Source organism: Ornithorhynchus anatinus, chromosome X5 (genome assembly GCF_004115215.2).
Source record: "Ornithorhynchus anatinus isolate Pmale09 chromosome X5, mOrnAna1.pri.v4, whole genome shotgun sequence".
Classification (NCBI taxonomy): Eukaryota; Metazoa; Chordata; class Mammalia; order Monotremata; family Ornithorhynchidae; genus Ornithorhynchus; species Ornithorhynchus anatinus.
The window spans coordinates 8,152,679-8,179,900 of NC_041753.1; the positions used below are offsets into that span (position 1 = coordinate 8,152,679).

The window sequence follows — 27,222 nt, forward strand, 5'->3', positions numbered from 1 at the left end:
ACAGTGCTTGGCACACAGCAAGCGCTTAACAAATACCAACATTACTATTAGAATTAGAGTCCAGATCTCTCACCTTCTAGTTCTGTGCTCTTTCCACTAGGTCATTCCACCTTGCATTTTTAAGGAGAGTGGGAGATTAGGTTTGGCGAGGAGGAGGTGGGGAAGGCATTGCAGCTGGTCTGAGAAGTGGGGGGAGGAGTTTGTCACGTTGTCCCTGGCTTGGGTGAAAGGGAGGTGTACATGGAATACGGTGAACAAGCTTGCTTGGCTGGAAGGCATGTGGGACTGAGGAGGAAGCTGAGGAAAGTGAGCAGGGTAAATCCTAGCCTTCCTTTTTATGACTCTCAACCACCCTAGGTTCAACAACAATACCTGCCAGACCCTCCTAAACTTCCTAACTGAACGTGTTAGTCTTTATTGAGTGTCTGTTGTGTGCAGAACAGTATATAAGTGCTAGGGGGAGTCCAAAAGAGGAGACACATTCCCATTCATTGATCAGAACTAGAATTCAGCCCTCCCTCCAGGGCCCAAGTGCCCCTGGGATGCTAAGGATTTCTTTGACTCCTTTTCCTTTCCCCGATCCCCCAACCTGGGGGACCCCAGAGCCCCTCCAGTTATCAATCTAACCATTCTCATTAACCTGCAGGAGCCGCCTCTCCAATCCCTTCCCCTATCTCCCCTTAACATCGCCTTTGCCTTCCCAACTATGAATGCTGCCCCTTTCCCTTCTCCCCAGAATTGGTATGGAAGAGCCCGTGCTGTGGGCCGTGTAGGCGGTGGGGTGCCGTCGCCTCCTCCCAGGGGACCCCCAGTGAGCTTGGACCCCATTTACCCCACTTTCTCTTCCTTGTGTCTCATATTCTAGCCATCTGTGTCAAGATCCAATTCGAGTGTCAATAAAATCAAAACTGATTAATCCAGATCCCGAGACTCCTTTTCTTGCGTCCGGGACCCCACACCCCATGCCCCTGACCCCCATAAATCACTCCCGATCCTGGAGTTCCCCAATCTCCCATGAGCCCCCAGAACTCGGGTAGGTAAACTTCCCATCCTGCCTTCCCACTTTCTTCATCAGCATCATCCATAGAATTTGTGGAGCGCTTTCTGTGTGCAGAGCACTGTATTAAGCACTTGAGAGAGGATGATACAAGAGCATCGGTAGATATGTTCCCTGCCCACATCGAGCTTACAGTCTAGAGTTTGGAGTCTACGGACTGTCTTCCCTTGAATTCATGCAGCCTTTCTACATTTTTACTGTAATCTCGTGTTAATGATCTTATTTTGTCCTCTTGGCAAGGCTGCTGGCTGAGAGGGTGAGGCAGGCATTATTACTCCCATTTTACAGATGAAGAGACTGAGGCCCAGCAAGGCGAAGCACCAACTGTGGAGATCACTCAGTTGGGCAGTGACAGATATCTTGCTAGAAACTAAGCCTCCTGGCTCCCAGGCCCTCTTAATTATAATACAATAATAATGATGATAATTATGGTGTTTGTTAAGCACTTACTATGTTCCAGGCACTAAACTAAGCGTTAGGGTGGATACAAGCAAATCGGGTTGGACATGGTCCCTATCCCTGAGAGGCTCACAGTCTCAATCCCCATTTTACAGATGAGGTGACTAAGGCATAGATAAGTGAAATGACTTACCCAAAGTCACACAGAAGACAAGTGGCAGAATCGACATTAGAACCCAGGACCTCTGACTTTCAGGCCTGGGCTCGATAGATTTGATTGATTGTTTGAAGGAAGGCAGCAAAATCTATTTAGAAAGAGCACTTGTCTTCAGCCTATAATCCATCAACTCATCAAAAGAAGCATTGTTTAGCAGAAAGAACCCAGCCCTAAATCAGAGGACCTAGGCTCTAATCCCAGTTTCCCCACTTGCCTGCTTTGTGACCTTGGTCAAATCACTTCACTTCTCTGTGCCTCAGTTTCCTCCCACTTAGACTGTGAAGACCACGTGGGACTTGACTACCTGGTATCTGCTCCAGCATTTAGAACAGCACCTGGCTCGTAGTAAGTGCTTAACAAGTGCCATTAAACAAAAAACTCAACTTCTCTGTCCACTTAACAAATAACATTATTATGACTATTATCACCCCTTAAGAACCTTCCTTCTCCCCTGATTTACGGGATGAGGTGATACCCAGGTGAGAACATGTTAACCCCACCCTCGCGCTATTCGCCCCACCCTCTTCCCCACAGCACTTAGGTGAATATCTACATGTTAGGTTAGAATATAGAAACATACGTTATGTATTTATATTAACGTCTGTCTCCCCCCTCTTAACTGTAAGCTCATTGTGTGCAGGGGACGTGTCTATTTTTGGATATTCGTTAAGTGTTTATTATGTGTCAGGCACTATCCTAAGCGCTGGGAGAGATGCAAGCTAATCTATTTGGAGGTAGTCGGTGTCCCACGTGGGGCTCACAGTCTTAATGCCCATTTTACAGGTGAGGAAACGGAGGCCCAGAGACGTGAAGTGATTTGCCCAAGGTCACACAGCAGAGGAGGGGCAGAGCCGGGTTTTAGAACCCAGGTCCTTTAGACTCCCGGGCTCCATCCACTAAGTCGTGCTGCTTCTTGACCAAGTCTGTGATGTTGCACTCCCCTGAGGGCTTACTAGAGTGTTCTGCACATAGTAAGCGCTCCGTAAATAACCCCGATGACTGGGCCCCGAAGTCCAACCCTAAGTCCGTTACCTTGGCAACCACTCCCCGCACAGGACCCCGTGGGAAAGCGGCGCCGGTTCCCCCTCCCCCATTCATCGTCAGCCAAGGTGTAGATGCCTGATTTTTTTAAAGGCCTGAGAGGAAGAATTCCGAGATTCCACCTAGAGCAGGTGAACAACCGATGGCTCAAAAATAAGAGTGCCTCCGATACCGCCCCGGTTTTGAGCCGACAGCTCTGGTCCTTTCAGGCGATTGCCTGGGGCAGCCCCGGAGCGCGTGGGGCGGCGGAGGGTGGGAGTCATCTCCCGCGTCGCGCTGTTGCTGGTGCGCACGCGCGCCTGCCTCCTTCCGCCCGGGAAAGGAGGGGGCGGGGACTGTGTGTGTGCGCGCGCGTGAGGGGAGGGGAGGGGAGGGGGGGGGAACCTGAGAACCGGAAGTGGAGGCCGCTTCCTTCAGTCTGCGCCACTGCTGCCGGCGGGCGCCTCTGTCCCGCTCAGGTAAGCGGTAAATGTCGCCGCCATCCGCCGCCATCCGTTCTCCCCTGCGGCCATCGGCATCCCCCGAGCCCCGATACCCCCGTCGGCGGTGCGGCCCCGCCGGCCGGCCCCTCTGGGGGTCGTCCTTTCCACCCCTTTGCCCGTCCGGCCGCCCGGCCGCTCGGGAGGGAAGGGCCGTCGGGGTGTCGGGGATGTGGGGGGGAGGCGGGGGAGAAGGGGATCCAAAATGGCGGGCTCCGGCGCCATTGTGTGGGCGCCGCGGGCCGCCGGCCTCGATCCCCTGGGGCCGCTGTGCGGCGGAGGATGCGGCGCGGGCTTCAGCCCCCAGCGAGGCCGGGACCCCCGGGAGACCCTTTCCTTTTGGGGGGACGCACGACCTTAAGGCCCCCCCGCCGCCCCCTGCAGCCTCTCTGTCTCCTGAGCTTCCGTTTGCCCTCGTCCCCCCTTATTCAGCTCCCTCCTCGCCCGGGGAGCCCCGGCTCATCTCGTTGTCGAGCGGAGGCCCCAACCCTCCCGGAGCCGCCCTTTGCAGCCGGAAAGAGCCCTCATCCCGCCTTATTCCCATCGAGGGCATTTATTGAGCGCCCTTTCCGCAGGGCACCGGACTAAGCGCCAAGGACTAAGCCAGCGTCCAGTGTACTGGACGGTGCACGGCTCCCTCCCGTCCTCACGGAGCTTACGGTCCGGGGATGTTGTTGATCCGTTCGCCGCAAGTTGGATTGGCGGGAGTTGACTCTCCCCCCGACCTCCACCCCCCAAAAAAAACCTAAAATTCGGGAAAAACTTAGGTATTTAGAAGACGAAACACCTCCCGGTCCATTGCCCGGCTCTTAGGATGATCCTTGGACTCCCAGAACAGTGACCGGGAACGGGGAGGAAGATAAATGGGGCTAGGAAAAAAGTTTTGGCGGGGGGGAGGGACCCCAGACGGCCAGCCACATGATGTTTTTTATCGAGACAGAGCGCCCTGTGCGGAGATGACCTCGATCTATCACCCTTGACTGATGGTGGCTTTTGGGGGGGGCGAGGAGAGTCTGGTAGACCCATCCAGTCCGTGGTATTTATTGGACGCTTACTGCCTGCAGAACCCTGTACTAGGCCTTTGGGAGCATCCAGTCCGGCAGGGTTGGGAGACACGGTCCCAGCTTGCCCATCTAAGTTTTTGTAAGTGTGGAGGTGCTTGAATCAGATCCTTAAAGAGCTCCTCGTTTCCTTCTTCCTATAAGGGAGTCGTCCCACCCTCTTCCAGTGAGAGTTTTTTCCTCATTGATGGGACATTAACCCCCACCCCCAGTTTAGGGCCCGTCTTTTTTCCCTAGAGTGTTGCTGAGTCTTTTGTCAACCCGTCTTTTCTCCTCTGAGTTTTGCCAAAACTAGGGGCAGGGTTTTGAGGGAGGGAGAAGAGCTGTTGGACGGTAGTTAGTCATAATAACGATAACAGTAGTTATGGGCCTTGCTAAAGCGTTTATTATGTTCTAAGCACTGGGGTAGAGACAAGGTAATCAGGTTAGGCACAGTCTTTGTCCCTCCTGGGAGTCGCAATCTTGGTCCCCATTTTATAACTGGTATAACTGAGGCACAGAGAAGTGAAGCGGCTTCTCCAAGGTCACAAAGCAGATAGGTGGCAGAACCGGGATTAGAACCACGATCTCTGACTCCCGGGTCCGTGCTCTTTCCACTAGTCCATGCTGCTGCTCTAGTTGAAGTGCCATTTTACCATAATCTCCCTGTGGGCAGGGATCTTGTCTCCCAGGCGTGTTGTGCTCTGCCCACGTAAGCACTCACTAAGTATTGGGAAATGGTTACAACTTGGGCCCCAAAGCCGCGGTTTCTCCCGCCTGCCTAGGTTTCCTTCCCGAGGCCAGCGCCTCCCTCCGCCGCTTTCCCAGCCCCGCTTGGATCCCGCTCGCTCCCCGGCCAACCCCGCGGGTCTGACCATGGCGGAAAACGACGTGGACAACGAGCTGCTGGACTATGAGGACGATGAGGTGGAGACGGCCGCTGGGGGGGACGGGGCGGAGGCCCCCGCCAAGAAGGACGTGAAGGGCTCCTATGTCTCCATCCACAGCTCTGGCTTCCGTGATTTCCTGCTCAAACCGGAGCTGCTCCGCGCCATCGTGGACTGTGGCTTCGAGCATCCCTCTGAAGGTGAGTGGCCGGCCCTCCGGCTTCAGGTAGGGCCCGGGAGGGAAGGCTGGCCGGGCCCGCCGTGACTCTCCTCTCTTCCCCTGCAGTGCAACACGAGTGCATCCCCCAGGCCATCCTTGGCATGGACGTGCTGTGCCAGGCCAAGTCGGGCATGGGCAAGACGGCCGTGTTTGTGCTGGCCACGTTGCAGCAGCTGGAGCCAGTCACCGGCCAGGTAGGACCTGGAGAGGGTCCCAGCTGGGGAGGTTATGTGTGTGTATGGGGTGGGGGGTCCCCGGCCACATGATGCAATAGTCTGAGACGGGAGCGCCACGCGCCAGGACGACCTTCATCTATCACCCTTGACTGATGGCTGGGGGCCCGGAGAGGGGCTGGGGTGGAGGTGCGGGAGCCAGTGTTGGGGGGGGTGGTTGAGCCCACAGCCCCTGCATCGTCCCCCGCCTCAGGTATCTGTGCTGGTGATGTGTCACACCCGGGAGCTGGCCTTCCAGATCAGCAAAGAGTACGAGCGGTTCTCCAAGTACATGCCCAACGTCAAGGTGAGGGGATTTGGAAGAGGGAGAGATGGTGGTGGTGGCTGTAGGAGGAGGGCAGGGGGCAGCCCCGGGGTCACCAAAGGGAGGTTGCGGACCCTGGCAGGGTGAGTGAGGGGACTAGGATTAACCAACGGACAGTCAGGTGTCTTTACAAGCCGATTTACTCTCGGTTACCTGATTATCGGGTTTTGGCCTTTGGGCTCCCCAGGGCCTTCGGTCTGTCCTGGTCATCCCCACCTCAAGTTTCTCCGAGCTCCCCTGGGCCCTGGGGAAGGACCTGGCAGGCAGGGAGAACAAACAGACACAACTGAGCCACTGGAGGCTTCTGAGGGAGCCCCAGAGTGGATGGGTAGTTCCCCCCGCCCCCATCTCAGATTGGGAACAGGGGAGCCCCCCCAACCCTCAGAGGCTTGGACCCTTGCTCCTGGGGGCCGCAGCACACAGCGGTGTGTGCTGGAACCACATGTCCCAACAGCTCAGGTGCACTTCTTGTCTTGCTCAGCCAGGGCCCATGCTCCCTCTGATGAAAGAATCAATCAAGGTAGATTGGGGCAGAGTTGAAGTCGCTGGCCAAAACATGACTTTGTCAGATGTCAGGGGAGTCCTATGACCAAAGGACTTCTGTTGATGCTCCCCCCTCCCCAGTATGGAAAGTTGTTCTCCCCCCAGTGCTTTCCAAGCACGTGAGCCCTGAGTGGAACCAGTGGGGAAGCAGGGAGATTTTAGGACAGTTTCTTCCCCCCAAAAGGCATTTCGGGGGGTGCAGCGTGCCGATCTTGCTGACCCCCGATCTACGCTGGCAGGTGGCGGTATTCTTCGGGGGCTTGTCGATCAAGAAGGATGAGGAGGTGCTGAAAAAGAACTGCCCCCACATCGTGGTGGGCACCCCGGGCCGCATCCTGGCCCTGGCCCGCAACAAGAGCCTCAACCTGAAGCACATTAAACACTTCATCCTGGACGAGTGTGACAAGATGCTCGAACAGCTCGGTGAGCCAGCCCCCCGTGACCCTAGCCGGCGGCCCCCGGGGCAGGGGTGGAGAGGCCTGGGTTTGGGCTCCGGCCGGTCCACCCTGACCTCCTCCCCCGCCCCTTCGTGTTTGCAGACATGCGTCGGGATGTCCAGGAGATTTTCCGCATGACCCCCCACGAGAAGCAGGTCATGATGTTCAGTGCTACCCTGAGCAAAGAAATCCGGCCCGTCTGCCGCAAGTTCATGCAAGATGTAAATACCCTTCCGCCTTCTCTTCCTGCACCCCCTCCCTCCCCTGTCCGCCTCATCCTCAGCCTCCTGCCGCCGCTGCCCCCGTGCCCCCCGGCCCGCCTCCCTCGGCCGGAGCTGGGGGGCCGGGGCCACCGCCTCACCACGCACGCCAGAGACAGGGCCAGACAGACAGGGTCTGCGCGGGATGCAGGGAAAATCCGGAAGACTCGATCGGGTTAAATACGAGAGCGGGTAGAATGATTTTAAAAAACCCCTCCCCGACTCCTTGTGGGGGGCAGGAGACCCTGCCCCCGATCCCTCCTCCCCCTCCGGCCCTGGGCGGCTCTGAGCTCTCCACCGGGGCCGCCCGCCGGCCCCCCCCCCCCGGCTCCCGCCCCCCTCCGTGCCCCCCACGCCCCGGCAGGAGAGAGAGCGAGGGACAGAGCAGCGGTAGGGCCCGCACCGCGGGGCACTGCACCGGAAGAGCTGGCGGAGACGGGCCGCCCCCACCCTGGGGGAGGCATCGCTCAGCAGACCTGCAGAGGCCAGACCCTCTCCCTCACCCTGCCTCCCTCCCCTCCACCCCTCCCCACCCCCCAACCACCCGGACGCTCCGGAGACTCGAGCCCGGCGGGCGGGCGGCCGGCGAGCCAGCCAGCGCGGCGGACGGCGGACGGCAGATGGCGGCGGTGGCAGCCAAGGCCACGGGGACCTCGCCCGGGAGCTGCGGATCAGCCTTTTGTTCCGTGTCCAAACCTAACGCTACCACGTCCACCGCGAGCCGGGGCCGTGCGGCGCGGGGGGTTTTGTTGCGGTTTTTGGTTTTCTTTTTACCTTAACACCCCTGGGGGTTGGGGCGGGAGGCGGGCGTGGACAAGTGAGACCTTGGCTTCCTGCTGGAAGACCGGGAAGGGGAGGGCCGGGGGGTGGCCTGGGCCTCTGAGGACGGGCCTCTCGGCTCCTTTCTCATCCCACGTCTAGCCCCGTAACCTTCCTCCATTCCCCTCCTCGGAGAGCTTCCCCTCCCTCCAGCTCTGTACTGGAAGACTGGCAGGGAGGCCCAGGGGCTGCTGGGAAAGTCCAGTGCATAGTTAATGATGTTTGAGCACCTAGTGTGTGCAGAGCACCATGCTAAGCACACATCTGGGAGAAGTACAGTACGGGAGAGTTGGGAGATGTAATCCCTGCCCCCAAGGAGCTCCCAGTCTCCAGAGGGAGGCAGATGGTAGAGTAGATCAGAGGTAGGGGAAATATACCTATTTGTAGGTATTTTACATTTGTATTGTGTGGGGTGAATGTGCCATTAAGAGGTCCCACAGCGGGCAGAAGGGAGGTTTGAGTAAGAGCAGAAATGAGAGGTCAGTCAGGAAAGACCCTCTTGGAGGAGATGGGATTCTAGGAGGGATTTGATGGTGGGGAGATTGGCAAAGGGGTCAGTAGCAGGATCGGTGAGATGGAGGCACAGTGAGGAGGTTGGCGTTAGAGGGGTGGGTGTGAAGCAAGATTAGAAAGGAGAGGGCGTAAAGCTCACGAGACGGGGAGGGTGGTAGTGCTGTCTACAGTAACGGAAAAGGGGAGAACGGCTTGGGTGGGAAAGATGAGTTCTGCTTTGGACACGTTCAGTTTGAGGTGACATCCAAGTAGCAGGTGTCCTGGGGCAGGAGGAAATGTGAGACTGCAGAGGGGAAAAAAATTAGGTTGGACAACTGGATTTGGGAATGGTGGTGGTAGTTGAAGCCTTGGGGGCGAGTGACTTCTCCAAGGGAGACGCTGGAGAATAGAAGGACTCAAAACTGAACCTTGAGGGACTCCCACAGTTAGGGGGTGGAAGGCAGAGGAGGACCCTGTGAATGAGAATGGGGGGAACAAGGAGATTCAGTCAGTCAGTGAAGCCAGGGTCAGGAAAAGATGGCGGTCCATGGAAGGACACCCGCACCCACCGACCCAATTCTGGGGCTCAGTTTTCCACATTCTGGAGTCTGAACAGGAGCTTCCTCCCTAGGACATTTTTCTCCTTTGAGGTGAATTTTTAATCATCCCCTCCTCAAGGTGGTTTAGATCATCAGGAGAAATTTGCCTCCCTGCTCCCCCGCTGGAGTGGATTGGGTTGTGGGAGGGTGGTCACCATTTTTCCCCAACCCCATTTGTGTCAGGGTTCAACCCTCTGGCTGGGACTGATCTCTCTGATTTCCACCGCTAGTTAACTGTGCCCCTCTCGCTGTCTCCCCCGCCCCTCACAAACCCCTTCCTGCTCTGGGTTATGAGATGCATCCCCTGGCCAATGTGCCAGAGTGTTGGGGTGAACAGAGAGGGACATCACATGTTGGAGTCCTGCAGCTCCCTCCTCTGCGGTGTCTTGGGGGGTGACCGCCGCCGCCGCCCTCCCCCGGGGTTTAACTGTGGCCCCGCGCCCTCTTGCTTCCCCCTGCTCGCCCGCCCGCCCACCTTCCCCACAGCCCATGGAGATCTTTGTGGATGACGAGACGAAGCTCACCCTGCACGGGCTGCAGCAGTATTACGTCAAGCTGAAGGACAACGAGAAGAATCGCAAGCTCTTCGACCTCCTGGACGTCCTTGAGTTCAACCAGGTCAGGGAGCCGGGGCCAGAGGATAAGAGCGGTCCCAGGGAGAGGAAGGGAGCGGCCGGGGCCACTGGGCCCGTGAGACAACCAGCGTTCTCCCCCCTTGCAGGTGGTGATCTTCGTGAAGTCAGTGCAGCGCTGTATCGCCCTGGCGCAGCTCCTGGTGGAGCAGAACTTCCCCGCCATTGCCATCCACCGTGGCATGCCCCAGGAGGAGCGGTGAGCCCAGTGGAGACGGAAGGCGGGGCTGGGGGGGGCACCCTGCCGGCAGGGCCCATCCCTGCCTGCTGCTGACACCACCAACTTCCCACCAGACTGTCCCGGTATCAGCAGTTTAAGGATTTCCAGCGGCGGATCCTGGTGGCCACCAACCTCTTCGGCCGAGGGATGGACATCGAGCGGGTCAACATCGCCTTTAACTACGACATGCCCGAGGACTCGGACACCTACCTGCATCGGGTGAGGGGAGCCCACGCTATCCCTTGGCCCCCCAAGGGTTCCTCCCTCCTAGCTGTCACCCCACATCATACTCCTCTTCCCCCCCCCCCCCCCCGCCCGCCACGTTCCCTTCCCAGGAGCCCCTATCACTGATTCCTCCTCCTCCCCCTAGGTGGCCCGGGCCGGCCGGTTCGGCACAAAAGGTCTGGCCATTACGTTCGTGTCCGACGAGAATGACGCCAAGATCCTCAACGACGTGCAGGATCGCTTCGAGGTCAACATCAGCGAGCTGCCCGATGAGATCGACATCTCCTCCTACAGTGAGAGCCATCCCCCTGTGCCCTGTGTCCCGTGTCCCCAGCCCCAGCCTACCTCTCCCCCTCCACCCCCCGCCGCAATCCGGTAACTTAACCAGGCTGGTTCTGTGACACTGCTTGGTTGATTCGACCTCTGACCTAGCGTGTGTGTGTGTGTGTGTGTGTGTGTGTCTCTGCATGTGTGTCTCTCCACAGTTGAACAGACCCGGTAGAGACCTCTCCGACCCTCGGCCCGTGACCCCCAAGGAGCTGACCCCTGGCATGGGGGTGGAGGAGACACTACGGCCACAGCTCCCGCGCATCATTTCCTCCCCACCCCCAAGTTGCCCCGACCCCCACATTGTGTGCGTTGCCCCCCTTTTTCTCCACTGCCTCCCTCTCATGATTCATGTTGTCAGATTTCCTTTTTTTAACAAAAAACTAAAAACAAAACCAAAAAAAAAAAAGTTTGGCTTGTTGGGCTTTCCTCTTTATTTTTGGGGTGGGGTGGGAAGTGAGGTCACCTGGGTCAGTGAAGCCTTGAGAGGGAGTGGGGACATAAGAGTGGGTCGGGGGACGGGAGGGGTGGGGCCTGCAAAGGGAAGGAGGGGCAGCAGCGCATCCCGCTTCTCCCACTGTGTGCCATGGCTTCTTCCCACAGGCCCGTCTGCCATGAGAGCTGAGTGGGGGAGCACGTGAACCCAGCTTGGTCCCTGGGACGGATCACCAGCTGCCCTATGGCCCTTCCCCCTGCCCCCTTCCAAGATGGAGGGGTGCTGGAGGGGTGCTGGGAGGGGTGGGCGGCCAGGAGGAGAAGGGTTCTCCCACCCCCACGTCAGATGGCGTCCCTCTCCCCCGGACCCTCACGGTGGCGCCTCATTTGCTCCTTGAGCTTCTGGACCTTGAGGACCAAGGCCTGAGCTTCCCAGGCCCCATCCTGACCTTCCAGCAGGGCCTGGTACAGCTCCAGCTGCTGCTCCAAAAGCTGCTCCACCTGCGCCAGCTCCGCCCTGCGATCGCCCGGGAACCCACACTGCCGCTCCTCCTGCTGACGCCGCCGCTGCCGGAGGAATTGGAGGGGTCAGCGGCGGGAAACCACTGAGGAATAATTAACTTGGGAACCGGTGGAAAAAACCCAGCTCAAGGACTTCGTGACCCTCTCAAGGGGGAGGTGGGGGGGGGGCCTTGGGGGGGAGGGAAGATGCTGGGGCTGGGTTGGGGGACCGGGGGTCCCCTTCCTGGGCGAGGGGGACTCTACCATCTCACCTCGGTCGAGTGGGTCTCTCCTGCATGGGCATCCTCTGGAGGTAGACGGTTTCCTGAGAAGCCCAGGCCCTTGGTGGGCAGGGCCCTGGGTAGGAGCCGGTAGCAACGGGAGAGCCAGGGGAGCGGTGGGCCCATGGCAGGAGCTGCAGGGAGGCGGGGGGTGCCGAGGCGGGGAGACGGCAGAGCTGTGTCCGAGCCTGTCGCCTGCTGCCCGGATCTGGCCTCCACCAGTCCAACCTCGCTCTGCTGCTCAGGTCTGCCCCGCCCCGCTGCCTGGCTGCCCTCTGCCCGCCCCCAGGGTCCCTGCTGGCTGGCTTCCCTTTTTCTGGCTCTCCTGGGCCCTAGCTGGCTGTGGCTGGGAGCGGTTTTTGCCAAGCACTTAGCACAGTGCATGACACGCAGAAAACTCAATATGATGGTGGTTGCCACCCCTCGCATGCCCTGTCCTCCCAGTCCTCGTCCCCCTTCCAAAATGTTAAAATGGATGTCCACCCTCTGTAGACTATAAGCTCCTTGTGGGCAGGAAACTTGTCTACCAGCTCTTGGAATTGCCTTCTCTCAAGTGCTCAGTACAGTGCTCTGCACACCTTTTGTCTCATGTGAGTCTCCTGTCTCCCTTCTCTGTCTCTATTTGTCACTCCCTCTACCTCCCTTCTCTCCTCTTTGTCCCTCCCTCCTCTATTGGCCTCTCTCCCTTCTCTATCTCTATCTACCCTCTCTCTCCTTGCCCCCAGCCCCCATGACCATTGCTTCTCCCTAAATCTGAGGATCATGGAAGTAGGGGGGCCTTTGGCTGAGCTCTGGGCCTGCCATCTTGCATTCTGAGAGTCAGAGAAGACCCTCTCGTTCATCATTTAACCCCCATTCTAACAGGAGAGGGAACTAACAGAGGCAGAATTGGTAGATCTGACCCCCTCCCACGAGGAGCTTACAGTCTAGAGCAGGAGACAGACAATATGAATAAATTACGAATATGGACATGTGCTATGGTGCTACGGTGCTGAGGAAGGGGTGAATAAAGGGTACAAAACTGGTAGTTTAGAGGGAGAAGAAAGGGGCTCTTGCCCTTGAATTTGCTCCCTTTATTCACCCCTCCCTCAACCCCACAGCACTTACGTCCATATCCATCATTTATTTACTACCTCGTTAACAGCACTTACGTCCATATCCATCGTTTATTTACTACCTCGTTAAATCGAAGCACTTTACCTATTCCATCTTGATTACTGTACCAGTCAGTCTTGCTGACTTCCCTACCTCCAGTCTCTTCCCTCTGCAGTCCATACTTTACTCTGCTGCCGGATTGTTTCTCTCCAAAAACGTTCAATCCATGTTTCTCCACTCCAAGAACCCCCAGTGGTTGCCCCTCCATTTCCGCATCAAACAGAAACTCATCAGCTTTAAACACTTCAGTCCCCTTGCCCCCTCCTATTTCGCCTCATTACACTTCTACTACAACCCAGCCCGCACACTTCACTCATCTAATGTCAATCTAATCGCTGTGCCTCAACCCCATCTATCTTGCTGTCGACCTCTTGCCCATGTCCTGTCTCTGCCCTGGAAGGCCCTCCCTCTTCATATCTGACAGATGATTATTCTTCACTTTCAAAGCCTTATTGAAGGCACATCTCCAGGAGACCCTAACTAAGCCCTCATCTCCTGTGCCTCTGATTTGCTCCCTTTATTCACCCCTCACTCAGTCTCACAGCACTCGTGTACTTATCTGCAACTTAATTGTTTATATCAATGTCTGTCTCCCCCTCTTGGCTGAACTCACTGTGGGCATTACACTGTTATATCAGTGTAAGCGCTTAGATGGGAACAGTAAGCGCTCTATAAATGTGATTGATTTATTGGAGGATTTGAAGATGGGGAGAATTAGTGCCTCCACATATCCCCTTCCTCCATCTCTTGTCTCCCAGCCTGTCCCCTCTCCTTTCTCACTGGGCACCTGCTTGTTGCGGAACGCAGTAAGTGGTTAGTAAAGTGTTTTGCCCACAGGAAGCGCTCAATAAATACGATTGAATGAAGGAATGAACATCCTGCCACACTTCCCTCTGCGCAGACGTTTCCCCAGTCTCTCCCGAGCTGCCGTTGGGGCCGCTTTTTCTTCCCTCGCAGCGAGCCTTACGTGGGACAATCTGATTACCCTGTATCTCCCCCCAGCGCTTAGAACAGTGCTCTGCACATAGTAAGCGCTTACAAATACCAACATTATTATTATCAAGTGTATACAGGGGACAGATCCTCGTGCAAGGGTGAAGCAGAAGAGAGGGAGTAGAGGAAATGAGGGTGTAGTCGGGGAAGGCCTCTTGGAGGAGATGGGATTTTTAATAAGGCTTTGAAGGTGACCAGGGAGGAGCAAAGACTGAGCTGGGAAGAAGCTGGTGGAGAGATCGGGGATAAAAGATGGGGACAGGGGAGGGCTTGAAGCCAGTGGGGAAGAGATTCTGTTTATTGTGGAGCAAAGTGGGCAGTTACTGGCCATTTTTTCAGGAAGGGAAAGATGAATAGCAAGTGTTACTTCAGGAAGATCTTCTGGGCAGCAGCATATAGTATAAACTGAAAGGGGCGGGGGTTAGATTGTAGACCCAATGGGGAGACAAATGCAGTAGTTTAGCAGTGATCATAATGATCGTGGTATTTGTTAAGAACAAATTATGTGTCAACAATTGTTCTAAGCACTGGGGAAGAGACAAGATAATCAGGTTGGACACAGTCCCTGTCCATCAGTGACCACCCAGAGAGAGAGGAGAACCAGGAGAGGACAGTATCAATGAAGCTGAAGTTTGATAGTGTTTACAAGAGAAGCGGTGGGTGACTGTGCCTAAGGCAGCTGAGAGGCCAAGGAGGATTAAGATGGAGTAGAGGCCGTTGGATTTGGCAAGAAGATCACTGGTGACCTTTGAGAGGGTGGTTCTTGTGGAGTAAAGGGGAGGGAAGCCAGCTTGGAGGGGTCAAGGAGATAATTAGAGGAGAGGAATTTGAGACAGTGGGTGTAGACAATTTGCTCAAGGAAATTGGAGAGGAATGGCAGGAAGGAGCCACAGGGTCAAGGGAGGGTTTTTTTTTAGAATGGGGAGACAGGTATGTTGGAGAGCAATGGGAAAGAAGCCACTGGAGAGCATGGAGAGCTTGAAGAGAGGTTGAAGATGACAGGGATGAAAGAAAGAAGGGGCAAGTGCCTTGATAAGATGAGGGGATAGGGTCGTATGTCCAGGTGGAGAGAGTCGATTTGGAGAGAAGGCAGAAGATTTCCTCTTGAATTACTGCTGGGAAAGATGGGAGAATTAAAGAAGGGGCAGGAGGAGGGAGGGACTGGAGAGGAGCAGGGGAGATTTTAGGGAGATCACATCTGATGGTTTCAATTTTCTCAATGGATTGGTTGGCCGGGCCACTAGGGGCAAGAGATGAGCAGGGGGACGGGGGTTTGAGGAGAGAGTTAAACACCTGGAACAACTGGCAAGGGCAATGGACACGGGTATCAATAAGAATGGAGAAATAATCTTGCCGGGCTGAGGAGAGGGCAGAGTTAAAGCACATGAAGATGAACTTGAAATGGACGAGGTCAGCCCAATACCTAGATTTCTGTCATCAGCACTCTGCAGCTCATACACAGGAATGAAGGAAGAAGACTGGGGAGGTGATCCAAGTCTGAGTTAGAGGACTGTGATTGACGATTAGGGGAGCGAGTGAGTTGAGTTCAGCAGGGAGTGTGGCGTTGAGGGTGTCATTTGAGTTGTCCAAGGAAGATAGTTTGGGTATGGAGACTAAATAGGGCATGATGATTTGAGAAAATTGTATTGGGTCAAAAGATTGGAGGTCTCTGGGGGAACAGGACAGATTTGCAGGGAGGAGATAGGTGTATGGGGGAGAAAGCAGGTGAGGAGGTGTGGCCGGATCAAGCAAAAGCTCCTCACTATGGACTTCAAAGCTCTCCATCACCTTGCCCCCTCCTACCTCACCTCCCTTCACCTCCTACATCCCAGCCTGCATACTCCTGTCCACTGGTGCTAAGCTTCTCACTGGGCCTCGTTCTCACCGGTCCTGCCATCGACCCCTGGCTCACGTCCTACCTCTGGCCTGGAATGCCCTCCCTCCTTAAATCCCCCTTCAAAGCTAGTAACAGCTCACCTCCGCCAGGAGGACTTCCTAGGCTAAGCCCCCCTTTTCCTCTGCTCCCCCTCCCCTCATCACCCCGCCTCGCTCCCTTTGCTCTACCCTCCTCCCCTCCCCACAGCACTTGTGTGTATATGTGCGTACTTATATTTATAATTCTATTCATTTTATTAATGATGTGTATATATCTATAATTCTATTTATGTATAATGATGCTACTGATGCCTATTTACTTGTTTTGATGCTTGTCTCATGTATGGACTGAAGTGGGAAGAGTCCAGAGGTAGGGAGTTAGGGGGAGGAGGAAGAAACACTTGGGAATCTGGGGCTCCCCCGCCCCATTTCTAGGACACCAGATATGAGGCCCCCAATTAATAATAATAATAATAATAATAATAATAATGTTAGCATTTGTTAAGCGCTTACTATGTGCAGAGCACTGTTCTAAGCGCTGGGGTAAACACGGGGGAATCAGATTGTCCCACATGGGGCTCACAGTCTTAATCCCCATTTGACAGATGAGGTAACTGAGGTACAGAGAAGTTAAGTGACTTGCCCACAGTCACACAGCTGACAAGTGGCCGAGCTGGGATTTGAACCCATGACCTCTGACTCCAAAGTCCGTGGTCTTTCCAGTGAGCCAATTAAGTCCCCACATTATCCTAGGCCCCGGCCCCTCAGACCGTGGCCACCATGTGGCCTGTGTCATTTTCCTCAAGAATCTGCCTCATCCCATCTCCCCTGTCTGACTCCAACATTGTCCTCTACCTCACCGGGTGTCAAAACAGATCCGACTCTGGGTTTCCAGACCTCCACCAACAGTCTCCCTTTTCCCCACTGCCCTCACCTCTCCCGGCCCCTCTGTCCTCTGCGCTAGCCAATCCCGCCTCCGTGTCCCACACCTCACCCCTCTATCAGCCATTGCAGCTACCATTCAATCCATCGCTAAATCCTCACCTTCTACTGCTGGTTCCTCCCACAAGATACCACCCTTTCATTTCCACCTTGGAAGCCACCACGCTGGGACATGCTCTGATCACAGCCCTGCTCCACTGTTGTTTCAGCCTCCTCACTAGGCTCCCTGCCTCCAGCCCCTCTCCCTTCCAATTGATACAATCCACTATTGCATAGATCATCATCCTGATGAACCTGCTCCTCACCACTCATCAAGACCCACAGGCTGACAACACAACAGACAACTCTAACCCAAATCTCCACCTTGTCTCTTGTCCCAGGCACCTCCCCGAAAACAATTTCTGGTGAATGGAACTAGTGAATATGGCCAGTGACCAGCCAGTAAAGAATCAATCAATCAGTGGGATTTCTTGAGCACTTACTGTATTGCAGAACACTGTACTAGGCACCTGGGAGAGGACAATACACAACATTGGTAGGCACGTTCTTTGCCTACAAGGAGCTTACAGCCCCTCATAGACATGTTCTTTGCCCTCAAGGAGCTTATGGTCTAGAGGAGGAGGCAGACAATAAATTAGGGATGTGGCCACAGGTGTTGTGGGGCTAAGGGAAACAGACATTCCTCCTTTTTGTTTTTTTCCTTCCAAGCCAACATCCTAACTGGGGATTAAATACCTACTTTCCCTCTGATTTAGACTGTGAAGCCCATGCTGAAGAGGACTGTGTCTGATCTGACTGCATTTACCTCAGTGCTTAGCACACAGTAGGTAATGAACATCACAATCAGTTCATATTTATGTTCTGGAGGGTCCTTTGATATCCTTTATTACAAGCACCTTTAATTGAGAAGCTTTTATGTTTAATTTGATTTTCATACCCCTATGGAATCTGGGGAAGCAGTGTGGCCTAGTGGAAAGAGCATGGTTCTGGGAGTCAGTTGACCTGGGTTTTAAACGTGGCTCTAGCAGATGCTGCTCGGTGACCTTGGGTGAGTCAATTTATCTGTGAATCAGCATCCTCATCTGTAAAATGGGGATTCATTAGCCAGTTTGTGAGCGCCCCCCCCCCCGCCCACACACACAAGGGACTGTGTCACTATGCCCTTGATTCTGTACCCTTTAAGCCACTGATATTCACCCCAGCCTCAACCCCACAGAACTTAAGTCCATAGCCTTAATTAAATGTTTAACTGCCCTTTAGACTCTGTTGGTAGGGAACGTGTCTATCAACACTGTTGTATTGTCCTCTCCCAGGCGCTTAGTATGGTGCTCAATAAATTTGACCGATTCCCTACCAGTTGGTCGCTATCGATCATATCCACCCATTATGTTTCCCAGAATCTGTTTGCAGGGAGGATCCTGGGGAAAGGGTCAGGGTGGAGGTTTGGGATACATCTGTCTGTGGTGGTGCCGGCATAGGTGGGGTTCCTGGTGGGGACCCCATCGTTGACCAGGGGGCTGCAGGGACCCGGGATTGGGGTCGGGCCTGGTCAAGGGACTAGGTCAGGGGCGGCTTTGCAGGTCCCCTGGATTTGCCTGCAGAAATCCTTGCCCTCCGGCCCCTGTGCATGGGGAGGGGGAGGCCTGGAGCCTGCAGGGGGAATGAGACGGTGGGTGGAGGCGGCTGAGAGAGGGGGGCTGATGAGTTCCTGCAGGGGCTGGGGATGGGGCTGAGGCCGGGACCAGGGACTGTGCAGATAAGAATAATAATAATAAATTGTTATTTATTATTATATATAATTATATAATTATATATATAATTATATAACATATTATATAACATATATATAATGTTATATATATAACATTATACATATATATGTGTTAATTATATAACATATTATATAATTATATAACAATTATATAATTGTTATTTATTATCGGAGAAGCAGCGTGGCTCAGTGGAAAGAGCATGGGCTTTGGAGTCAGGGCTCATGAGTTCGAATCCCAGCTCTGCCACTTGTCGGCTGTGTGACTGTGGGCAAGTCACTTAACTTCTCTGTGCCTCAGTTCCCTCATCTGTAAAATGGGGATGAAGACTGTGAGCCCCACGTGGGACAACCTGATTCCCCTATGTCTACCCCAGCGCTTAGAACAGTGCTCGGCACATAGTAAGCGCTTAACAAATACCAACATTATTATTTATTATTATTAAATTGTGGCATTTGTTAAGCACTTACTATGTGCCAGGCACTGTACTAAGCGCTGGGGTGGATACAAGCAAATCGGGTTGGACCCAGTCCCTGTCCCACGTGGGGGCTCAAAGTCTCAATCCTCATTTTATAGATGAGGAAACTGAGGCCCAGAGAAGTGAAGTGACTTCCCCAAAGTCACACGACAGACAAGTGGCAGAGATGACATTAGAACCAATGATCTCCTGACTCCCAACCCAGCCCCCATCTCTGTCCGGCCATTCAGAGGAGATAGGGAACAGCAGCAGGAGGGGCGGGATCTGGGGAACAGCTGGTCCCGCCCCCAGGCCTGGCCCCAGCCCCAGCCTCCGTCCAGGGCCCGGTGGCAACCCGTCGCTCAAAGTCCGGGCCGGAACAGCAGCTGAAGCTGACATCGTGACTTTCTGCTTGGCTGCATCACCTTTCAGTAGAGCTGCCCATCCCCCCGGACCCCACTTTCCCCTGCCCCTCTGGCCCCAGCCCCCCGACCCGACCGGGCAGGGGGGGCGGAGGAGGAGCGGGCTGTGGGGACCTGAGGCATGGCCCGGAGAGCAGCTGACCCCACTCGCCTCGGTAGTAATGGTGTTATTTGTTAAGCGCTTACTCTGTGCCAAGCATTGTTCTGAGCACTGGAGGGATACAAGGTGATCAGGTTGTCCCACGTGGGGCTCACGGTCTTCATCCCCAATTTACAGGTAACTGAGGCACAGAGAAGTTGTGACTTGCCCAAAGTCACACAGCTGGCAAGCGGCGGAGCCGGGATGAGAACTCATGACCTCCGACTCCCAAGCCCGGGCTCTTTCCACTGAGTCACGCTGCTTCTCAATGCCATCCTGCCAACCCACAGCTCCTCTTCCAGCTTCTGCAGCTCCTCCAGGTGCCCAGGGAAAGAAGTCAGTCATGCACAAGTTGGGCGGGGGGCGGATCTAGGCCAGTGCTTATTCATTCATTCAGTAGTATTTATTGAGCAGTTATGTGCAGAGCACTGTACTGAGTGCTTGGAATGTACAGTTTAGCAACAGATAGAGACAATCCCTGCCCAATGACGGGCTGAGCTTGCCCCATGGGGAAGCACTTTGAAAGAAAAAACAAAAAGGAAAGCAAGGTGGGGCAAGGTCCCTCACACTGGACGGGCGTCAGGGTCTCACACGCTGCAGGCCTCACTCGGCTGTGAGGTCGGGAGGACCCCATGGCCTGGGGCCTCAAGGAGAAGTGGGAGGCGGACCTGAATCGAGGGGACCGGGACCGAACCTTCTTGGAGGGGACCTGAACCCACATGCTCCGGAAATACCTAGCATCTGGGGGGAAGCCTGGAGAGAGCAGGTATACCTCGGACCCCCCCAGACCTGACCCTGATCCCACCTGATCTGATCCTGGTCCACCTCCAGAACTGGCCCTGATTCCCCCTGCCCACACCCCTGGTCCCCACCAATCCCACCCCTGGCCTTTTGGACCCACCCTTGGCCTCCCAGGACCCGCCCTTGGACCTCCAGACCTACCACTGGCCCCCACCCTCACTCTGTGCGCTCTGCCTTGGAATGGGGACTGGGGGGGGGGGCGGGAAGAGCTCTCCAGCCCTGCCCCTCACCCCACTCCCTCCCCAGTGCCCCCAACGGTGCAGTTGACCAGCCACCTGGGCCCCAGCAGGGAGACCATCCTGAAGTGCTGGGCACTTGGCTTCTCCCCTTGGAACATCTCCCTTAACTGGCTGCAGGGACGGAGAGACACTGCCCCAGGGGACCCTGGAGCCCGAGGTTGGCCTGCCTAGCGGGGACGGGACCTACCAGAACTGGGGGGTTCTGCGGGTCTCCCCTGGAGCGGGGCAGAGATGCACCTGCCACGCGGACCACCAGGGCCTGGCTCGGCCCCTCACCGTGCCTTGGGGTGAGCAGTGGGTTCGGGGTGGGGGTGTGGAGCCTGCAGAGCACGGCAGAGGGAGGCAGGGGAGGAAGGTCAGGGTCGGGGGTGCTGCAGGACCCAGAAGAGGGGGCTTGGGGAGTCAGCCCCAAAGAGATTGGCTCCCTCAGCTCTCAGTCAATCAACCACTAATAATGATGATGATGATGATGATGGAGTTCATTAAGCGCTTACTATGTGCCAGGCTAGGGAACAAGATTATAAGGCTGGACACAGTCTCTGTCCCCTGTGGGACACAATCTGTCCATTTTTCACAATCTTACCCTCTCAGGAATCTATTTTAATGTCTGTCTCCTCTGGTCTGTAAGCTCCTGGTGTCCAGGGCACTGTGCCAAGAGCTAGGGAAGCTATAATACAATACCTGATCAATCAATGGTATTTATTGAGCACTTAATACATGCAGAGCACTGTCCTAAGCACATAGATGAGTACAATTCAACAGAATTGGTAGGCAGGATCTCTGCCTCCAAGGAGACCGTAGACGTGAGAACATGACAACACAACAATCAAGTCAACCTTGGGCCAGCTCCTTTGTGTACCCAGCGTGGCCGGGTCTGTGGATTCCACATCGGCCTTTTCAGCCCACACACATTCATAGGTGAATTTTGCCATCAGACTGCCTCCTGTCTCTTCATGCCCCCATCCCTACTGCATTCTGCTCCTTAGATCATTTTTCTACAAAATCATTCAGTACACATTTCCCCACTCCTCAAGACCCTCCAGTGGTTGCCCATCCACCTCTGCATCAAACAGAAACTCCTCACCATTGGCTTTAAGGCACTCAATCAGCTTGCCCCTTCCTACTTCACCTGGCTACTCACCTACTACAACCCAGCCTGCACACTTCGCTCCTCTTCTGTCAACCTACTCACTATGCCTTGATTTTGTCTATCTTGCAGCTGACCCCTCGCTCACATCTTCCTCAGGCCTGAAATACCCTCCCCCTCCATATCTAACAGACCACTGCTCTCCCCGCCTTCAAAGCCTTTTTAAAATTCCACCTCCTCCAAGAGGCCTTCCCCGACTAAGCCCTCATTTCCTCTACTCCCTCTCCCTTCTGTGTCACCCTTGCGCATTAATTTACACCCTTTATTCACCTCACCCTCAGTCCCATTGCATTTATATAAATATCTGTAATTTAATTTATATTAATGTCTGTCTCCCCTTCTAGCCTGTAAGCTCCCTGTAGGCAGGGAATGTGTCTACCAACTCTGTAGTAATGTACTCTCCCAATACATACTATTGAATGATGGGCCCTTTTTTTCCAATTCCAAGGGTAACTCTTTGTTTCTTTCATTGTCCTTGGTACTGGAGAGGGAGAGAGAAAGAGAGAGAGCATTACAGTGCTCTCCTACAGTAGGTGCTCAGGAAATAGTTCTGATTGATTAATATTAAGCACTTGGAAAGAGCAATTAGGAGAAGTGATCCCTGCCCTCAAGGAGTTTACAGTGGTAAACTCAGCCCATACAGCTGCTGATAGCAAAGAAAGGGAGGATAAATAAGACAAATGAATTCCTGGAGGTTAAGAAGATTCTTAAATACAGAGAAGCAGTGTGACCTAGTGGAAAGAGTCCGGGCCTGGGAGTCCAAGGACCTGGGTTCTAATTCTGGATCAGCCCCACTTCTCTGCTGTGTAACCTTGAGCAAATCACTTCTCTGTGCCTCAGTTTCCTCATCTGGAAAATGGGGGTTCAATCCCTGTTCTCCCTCCTACTTAGATTGTGAGGCCAGTGTGGGACTTGATGTTCTTATATCTACCCCAGTTCTTGGAAATTGTTTGGCACATAGTAAGCACTTAACAAATACTACAGTGATGATTAAAAATGATAATTAAGTGCTTACTATATGTCCAGCATTATACTAAATACTGGGATAAATACAAGCTAGTCAGGTTGTATCTAGTCCCCGTCCAACATGGGGCTCACAGTCTTATGCTCATTTTACAGGTGAGAGAACTGAGGCCCAAGAGAAGTGAAGTGACTTGCTCAAGGTCACACTGCAGACAAGTGGCAGAGTCAGAATTAGAACCCTGGTCCTCCTGACACCCAGGCCCAGGCCCGGTGGATGGACGGGACCTGGAAGGGCCAGGCAGAGCAGGGGGCAGAATACCCAGGGAAGCCCTCCTGGAGGAGGAGGGGTTTCAAGGAGGGCAGGGCTATGGCTGGAGGATCAGATGGGGTGGGGGTTGCAGTCAGGGGCAGGTTGGGAGTGAAGAGCTGGAGACGGGAGAATCTGGAACTCACGGCCCTGCCCTGGTCCAGACCCACTGCCGAAACACACTCTCTCCTCACCCCCGATCTGGATCATCCCTGGACTTTGCCGCCTCTGTCCTGGTGGGGGCCGGGGCCACTGGGGTCACCGTCTGGAGGAGATACAAACAGGGGAGGGCAACGACCCATGGCCAGTGGGGAGAAGGGGCTCCGGGAGGGGGAGGGGAGGGGCAGGTCGGGGAGATGGAGGAGATGGGGGTGGGGGGGGGAAGGAGAAGAGGGAAGAGATGGGGAGAGGAAGAGGGTAGGGTGAGGGAGGGAATGAAGGAGAGGGGATGGGCTGGAGATAAGAGTTGGGGAAGAGGGAGAGGGAGGATGTGGGGTGAGGGAAGGGTTGGGGGTGAGGAAGGAGATGAGAAAGAAGGAGCGGAGGAGGGTGAGCTAGGAAATGGGGGTGAGGCAGTGAGAGACAGGGGTAAGACAGGGTGGTGGAGTGCGAGGAAGGTTGGGAGGTGGAAGAGGTCATTGAGAGGGGGTGGGAAGGGTGGGGGGAACCCCTCCCACCTGAGGCCTCCTCCTTCACAGCTGAGTGCCGTGGAGAGGGACCTGCTCTCTGGGGTCTTGTGAGAGTCATGGGGAGTCTGGGTTGTCTCCCTGGGATGGGCCGATGAAAACAACAAGGAGACCTCAAGAGAGGAAGAGGGTGTAGTAGGTAGTGGGACGGTTTGTGTCTTTTCCCCTTCTCTCCCTCCCGTTGACCCCTGCATCTCTGTGCTTTCTTTTCCTATTCCAGAAAATTGAGGAGAGCTCTTTACAGCACCCATCCTAGGTGAGTGCAGGGGCAGGCAGGCAGGGGGATCAGGACAAGATTCCCCACACCTGTTGCCCCTCACCCCCCACTCTGTCTCCACCACTCCTCCCCTCTCCCTTCCCCTCAGCAGATCATGATCAGAGGGTAGACTCTCCTCCTGCTCCCACTCGGTCTCCAACCTCCCCTTCCTCTCTCCCCAAGCCCTTCCCCTCAGCAGGCCATAATCAGAGAATAGACCTCCTCACTGCCCCTACTCTCTCTCCTACCACCCCTTCCCCTCTCCCCCACCTTTTCCCTTCAGTAGACCCCAATCAGGGGGTAGACCCTCCCGCTGCCCCGGCTTCTTTCTCCAACCACCCCTTTCCCTCCCCCCCACCCTCTCTTCTCAGCAGACTATGATCAGAGGGCAGACTCTTCGGTAAGAGGTGAGAGAGGGCTGGGCGGGGGACCCCACCACACCACAGAGACAGGGGTGGGGGGGAAAGAGCTAGGAGGGCAGTTGCAGAGGGGAGGGGGGTTGGTCAGAGGCCCCTGCTGCTGAGTGGGGAGCGCCAACCTTGCATACAAGGGGGTGGGGGTCTGACCAGGCAGAGGAGGAGGGGGAAGCTGAAAGTAGAAATCTCCCCTTCCTCCCTTCATCTCCACCCTCATCCCTTCCCTCCTCCCCCCATCCTCCCTCATTTCCCCCATCTTTTTCCCCTCCCAAGTGCCCCCTTTCTTTCTTTTCTTTTCTCCTGCACAGATGATGGAGTTTGGCCAGAGCCAAGGGAATCCTCCTCAGCGCCCTGACCCCAGCCCCTTCCTGCCTTCCCACCTCTTGGGTGACCTCCCTCAGCACCCTGACCCTAGCCCTTTCCTGCCTGCACACCTCCACGACTCCCTGGATTCTTACTTCTGGTCTCAGATGCTGCCCTGCCCCTCCCCAGAGCCCCCCGCCTCCTCACCCAGACACCTCTGCCCCCTACCCTGGCCCGGAGGTTGTCTCCGCCCTCACCCCCACCTTCCACCCCTGCCTTCACCCCCACCCCCACCCCCACCGGGCGGTGGGTCCCCCTTTTCCAGGGACAGGCCGAGCTCAGAAAGCCTGCAGGGCTCTGGGGTCTGGGCTTTTGTTACCCCAGAAGCGAGCTGTGTGTCAGCAACTTTGCACTTTAATAAAGACCCCGGAATCGGGATGTCTGGAAATGAGCTTGGTGGGGGGAGGGGAGCCGGGGAGTGGGAGGGGTGGGGGAGGGGAACAGGAATATGGTGGGGGGGGGGGGGGGGGAGAAGGGAGAAAGTGTGGAGGAGGCAGGAGGAATGAGTGATAATGTGATAATGCCCAGGCTCCTCACTCCCCCCCCAGGATCCTAATCCATAATCAGGGCCTCCACAGCTGGACTTGAACCCCCAACTTTGGGGAGATCAATCAATAGTATTTATTGAGTGCTTATTTTGGGCAAAGCACAGTACTAAGCACTTGGGAAAGTACAATACATTAGAGTCAGTCGACACAGTCCCTATCAATCACTCAGTGGTATTCATTGAGCACTTACTGTGTGGAGAGCACTGTTTTAAGCACTTGGAAGAGTACAACTGAGTTGGTATCAATCAGTAGTATTTATTAATCACTTACTATGTTCAGAGCACTCTTCTCAGTGCTTGGGAGTCCAATACAAAAGCGTAACAGAGTTAGCAGACATGTTCCCTGCCCACAGGTTTACAGTCTAGAAGGGAGATTACAGTCTAGAGATGTACTTAGCACAGTGCTGTGCACACAGTAAGTGCTCAGTAATACTACTGATTGGTTGGTAGGCCAAGATGAGCAAGGAAGACCCCTGCTGGCCCCCCCATTGCCCCGCTGCTGTCTGTCCGCCTGGCCAGACATCAGAAAATGGTGCAGCAAAGGAGGGAGGAAGGAGAGCGAGAACTGAGATCTGGAGGAGAGCGGGATCATAGGGAGGTGATGGGGACTCTGGGCCAGGAGCCCCTGCCCCCCGCACAAGGCCCAGGGGAAGGGGACTACCACAGATGGGGGAGGGGTCATGTTAATGCATGTTGGATAAAGAGGGTTGGAGGGAGGGGAGAAGCAGGGTGGGGGCTTGAGGAAGTGCAGGAATGAGGTCAGGGGTTGGGGCAGGGGGAGGAAGAGAACATAGTGGGCTGTCTGGAGCACCGGGGGACAAAGAGAGGCACTGGGGAACAAAGAAGAGAGAAATGGAGTGGCCTAGTGGATCAAGCCTGGGCCTTGGAGTCAGAAGGACCTGGGTTCTAATCCCAGCTTGCTACTTGTCTGCTGTGTGACCTTGGCCAAGTCGCTTAACTTCTGTGGGCAGATTGAGATTGAGAATTTTATGTGGGACAAGGATTTGGACAAGGACAAGGATTACAAGGTAATCAGTCTGTCCCAGGTAGGGCTCACAGTCTTAATCTCCATTTTACAGATGAGGTAACTGAGGCACGGAGAAGTTAAGTGGCTTGCCTAAAGTTATGCAGCTGGCAAGTGGCAGAGCTGGGATTAGAACCCACGACCTCTGACTCCCAAGCCCGTGCTCTTTCCACTGAGCCATGCTGCTTCTCTGTACTTTGCCAAGCACAGAGTATACTGCTCTGCACACAGTAAGTGTTCAATCAGTACCACTGATTGATTGATTGATTGATTGATTGAGAAAAAGACCGAGAAGCAGCATGGCCTGATGGAAAGCCTCCGGGCCTAAGAGGCAAAGGACCCTATTTTTCATGGTATTTGTTAAGCGCTTACTATGTTCCGGGCCCTGAACCAAGTGCTGGGTTAGATACAAACTGATGAGGTTGGCCCCGCCCCCTGATTTTAACCCCCATTTTACAGATGAGGGAACTGAGACACCGAGAAGCGAAGTGACTTGCCCAGGATCACACAGAGGATAAGCGCTTAGAGAAGCAGTGTGGCTCAGTGGAAAGAGCCAGGACTTGGGAGTCAGAGGTCATGGGTTCGAATCCTGGCTCTGCCACTTGTCAGCTGTGTGTGACTGTGGGCAAGTGACTTCACTTCTCTGGGCCTCAGTGACCTCATCTGTAAAAATGGGGATTAACTGTGAGCCTCGCGTGGGACGACCTCATTACCTCAGGGCTTAGAGCAGTGCTCTGCACAGAGTAAGCGCTTAACCAATACCAAAATCATTATTATTAGTAGTAGTACAGTGCTCTGCACATAGTAAGCGCTCAGTAAATACTACTGAATGAAGTGGAGGAGGCGGAATGTTAGAACCCAGCTTCTCTGGCTTCCCCTCGGCCGCGCTGCTTCTACATACAATCCCACTCGAAGCCTGCAGAGGGCGCCCGCACACCCCCAATCTCCTCCTCCAGCTCCGAGAGCGGGGGACCGGCCCCGCCCCCCCCCCCCCCCAGGGACACCTGTCCTCGGTGGAAGGGGGCTGGGGGTGGGGGGCAGGGACGGGAGGGATCGTCTCAGCCCCGGGCCCT

The 27,222-nt window shown here is 55.0% G+C and overlaps 2 protein-coding genes and 2 non-coding genes across 4 annotated transcripts; 3 read left to right on the forward strand and 1 right to left on the reverse strand.

The window, feature by feature from the left end:
* Positions 1-3,082: 3,082 nt before the first annotated feature.
* DDX39B (DExD-box helicase 39B) lies at positions 3,083-10,843 on the forward strand. Its single transcript, XM_029055908.1, has 11 exons — positions 3,083-3,172; positions 5,019-5,320; positions 5,407-5,534; positions 5,767-5,859; positions 6,660-6,843; positions 6,960-7,078; positions 9,514-9,645; positions 9,749-9,858; positions 9,954-10,098; positions 10,250-10,397; positions 10,590-10,843. Exons 2-11 carry the CDS (start codon positions 5,110-5,112, stop codon positions 10,604-10,606), a joined length of 1,287 nt encoding a protein of 428 aa, XP_028911741.1. The 5' UTR covers positions 3,083-3,172; positions 5,019-5,109; the 3' UTR covers positions 10,607-10,843.
* On the forward strand, positions 4,107-4,182 carry LOC114808409. The gene has a single exon (XR_003756257.1). It is a non-coding gene; the product is annotated as a small nucleolar RNA SNORD83 (small nucleolar RNA).
* Positions 5,598-5,674, forward strand: LOC114808397. Its single transcript, XR_003756245.1, has one exon. It is a non-coding gene; the product is annotated as a small nucleolar RNA SNORD83 (small nucleolar RNA).
* On the reverse strand, positions 10,832-11,869 carry MCCD1 (mitochondrial coiled-coil domain 1). Its single transcript, XM_029055921.2, has 2 exons — positions 11,640-11,869; positions 10,832-11,433 (listed from the first exon to the last, which is right to left on the reverse strand). The coding sequence occupies exons 1-2, from the start codon at positions 11,772-11,774 to the stop codon at positions 11,209-11,211; spliced, it is 360 nt and encodes a 119-aa protein (XP_028911754.1). The 5' UTR covers positions 11,775-11,869; the 3' UTR covers positions 10,832-11,208.
* Positions 11,870-27,222: the final 15,353 nt, after the last annotated feature.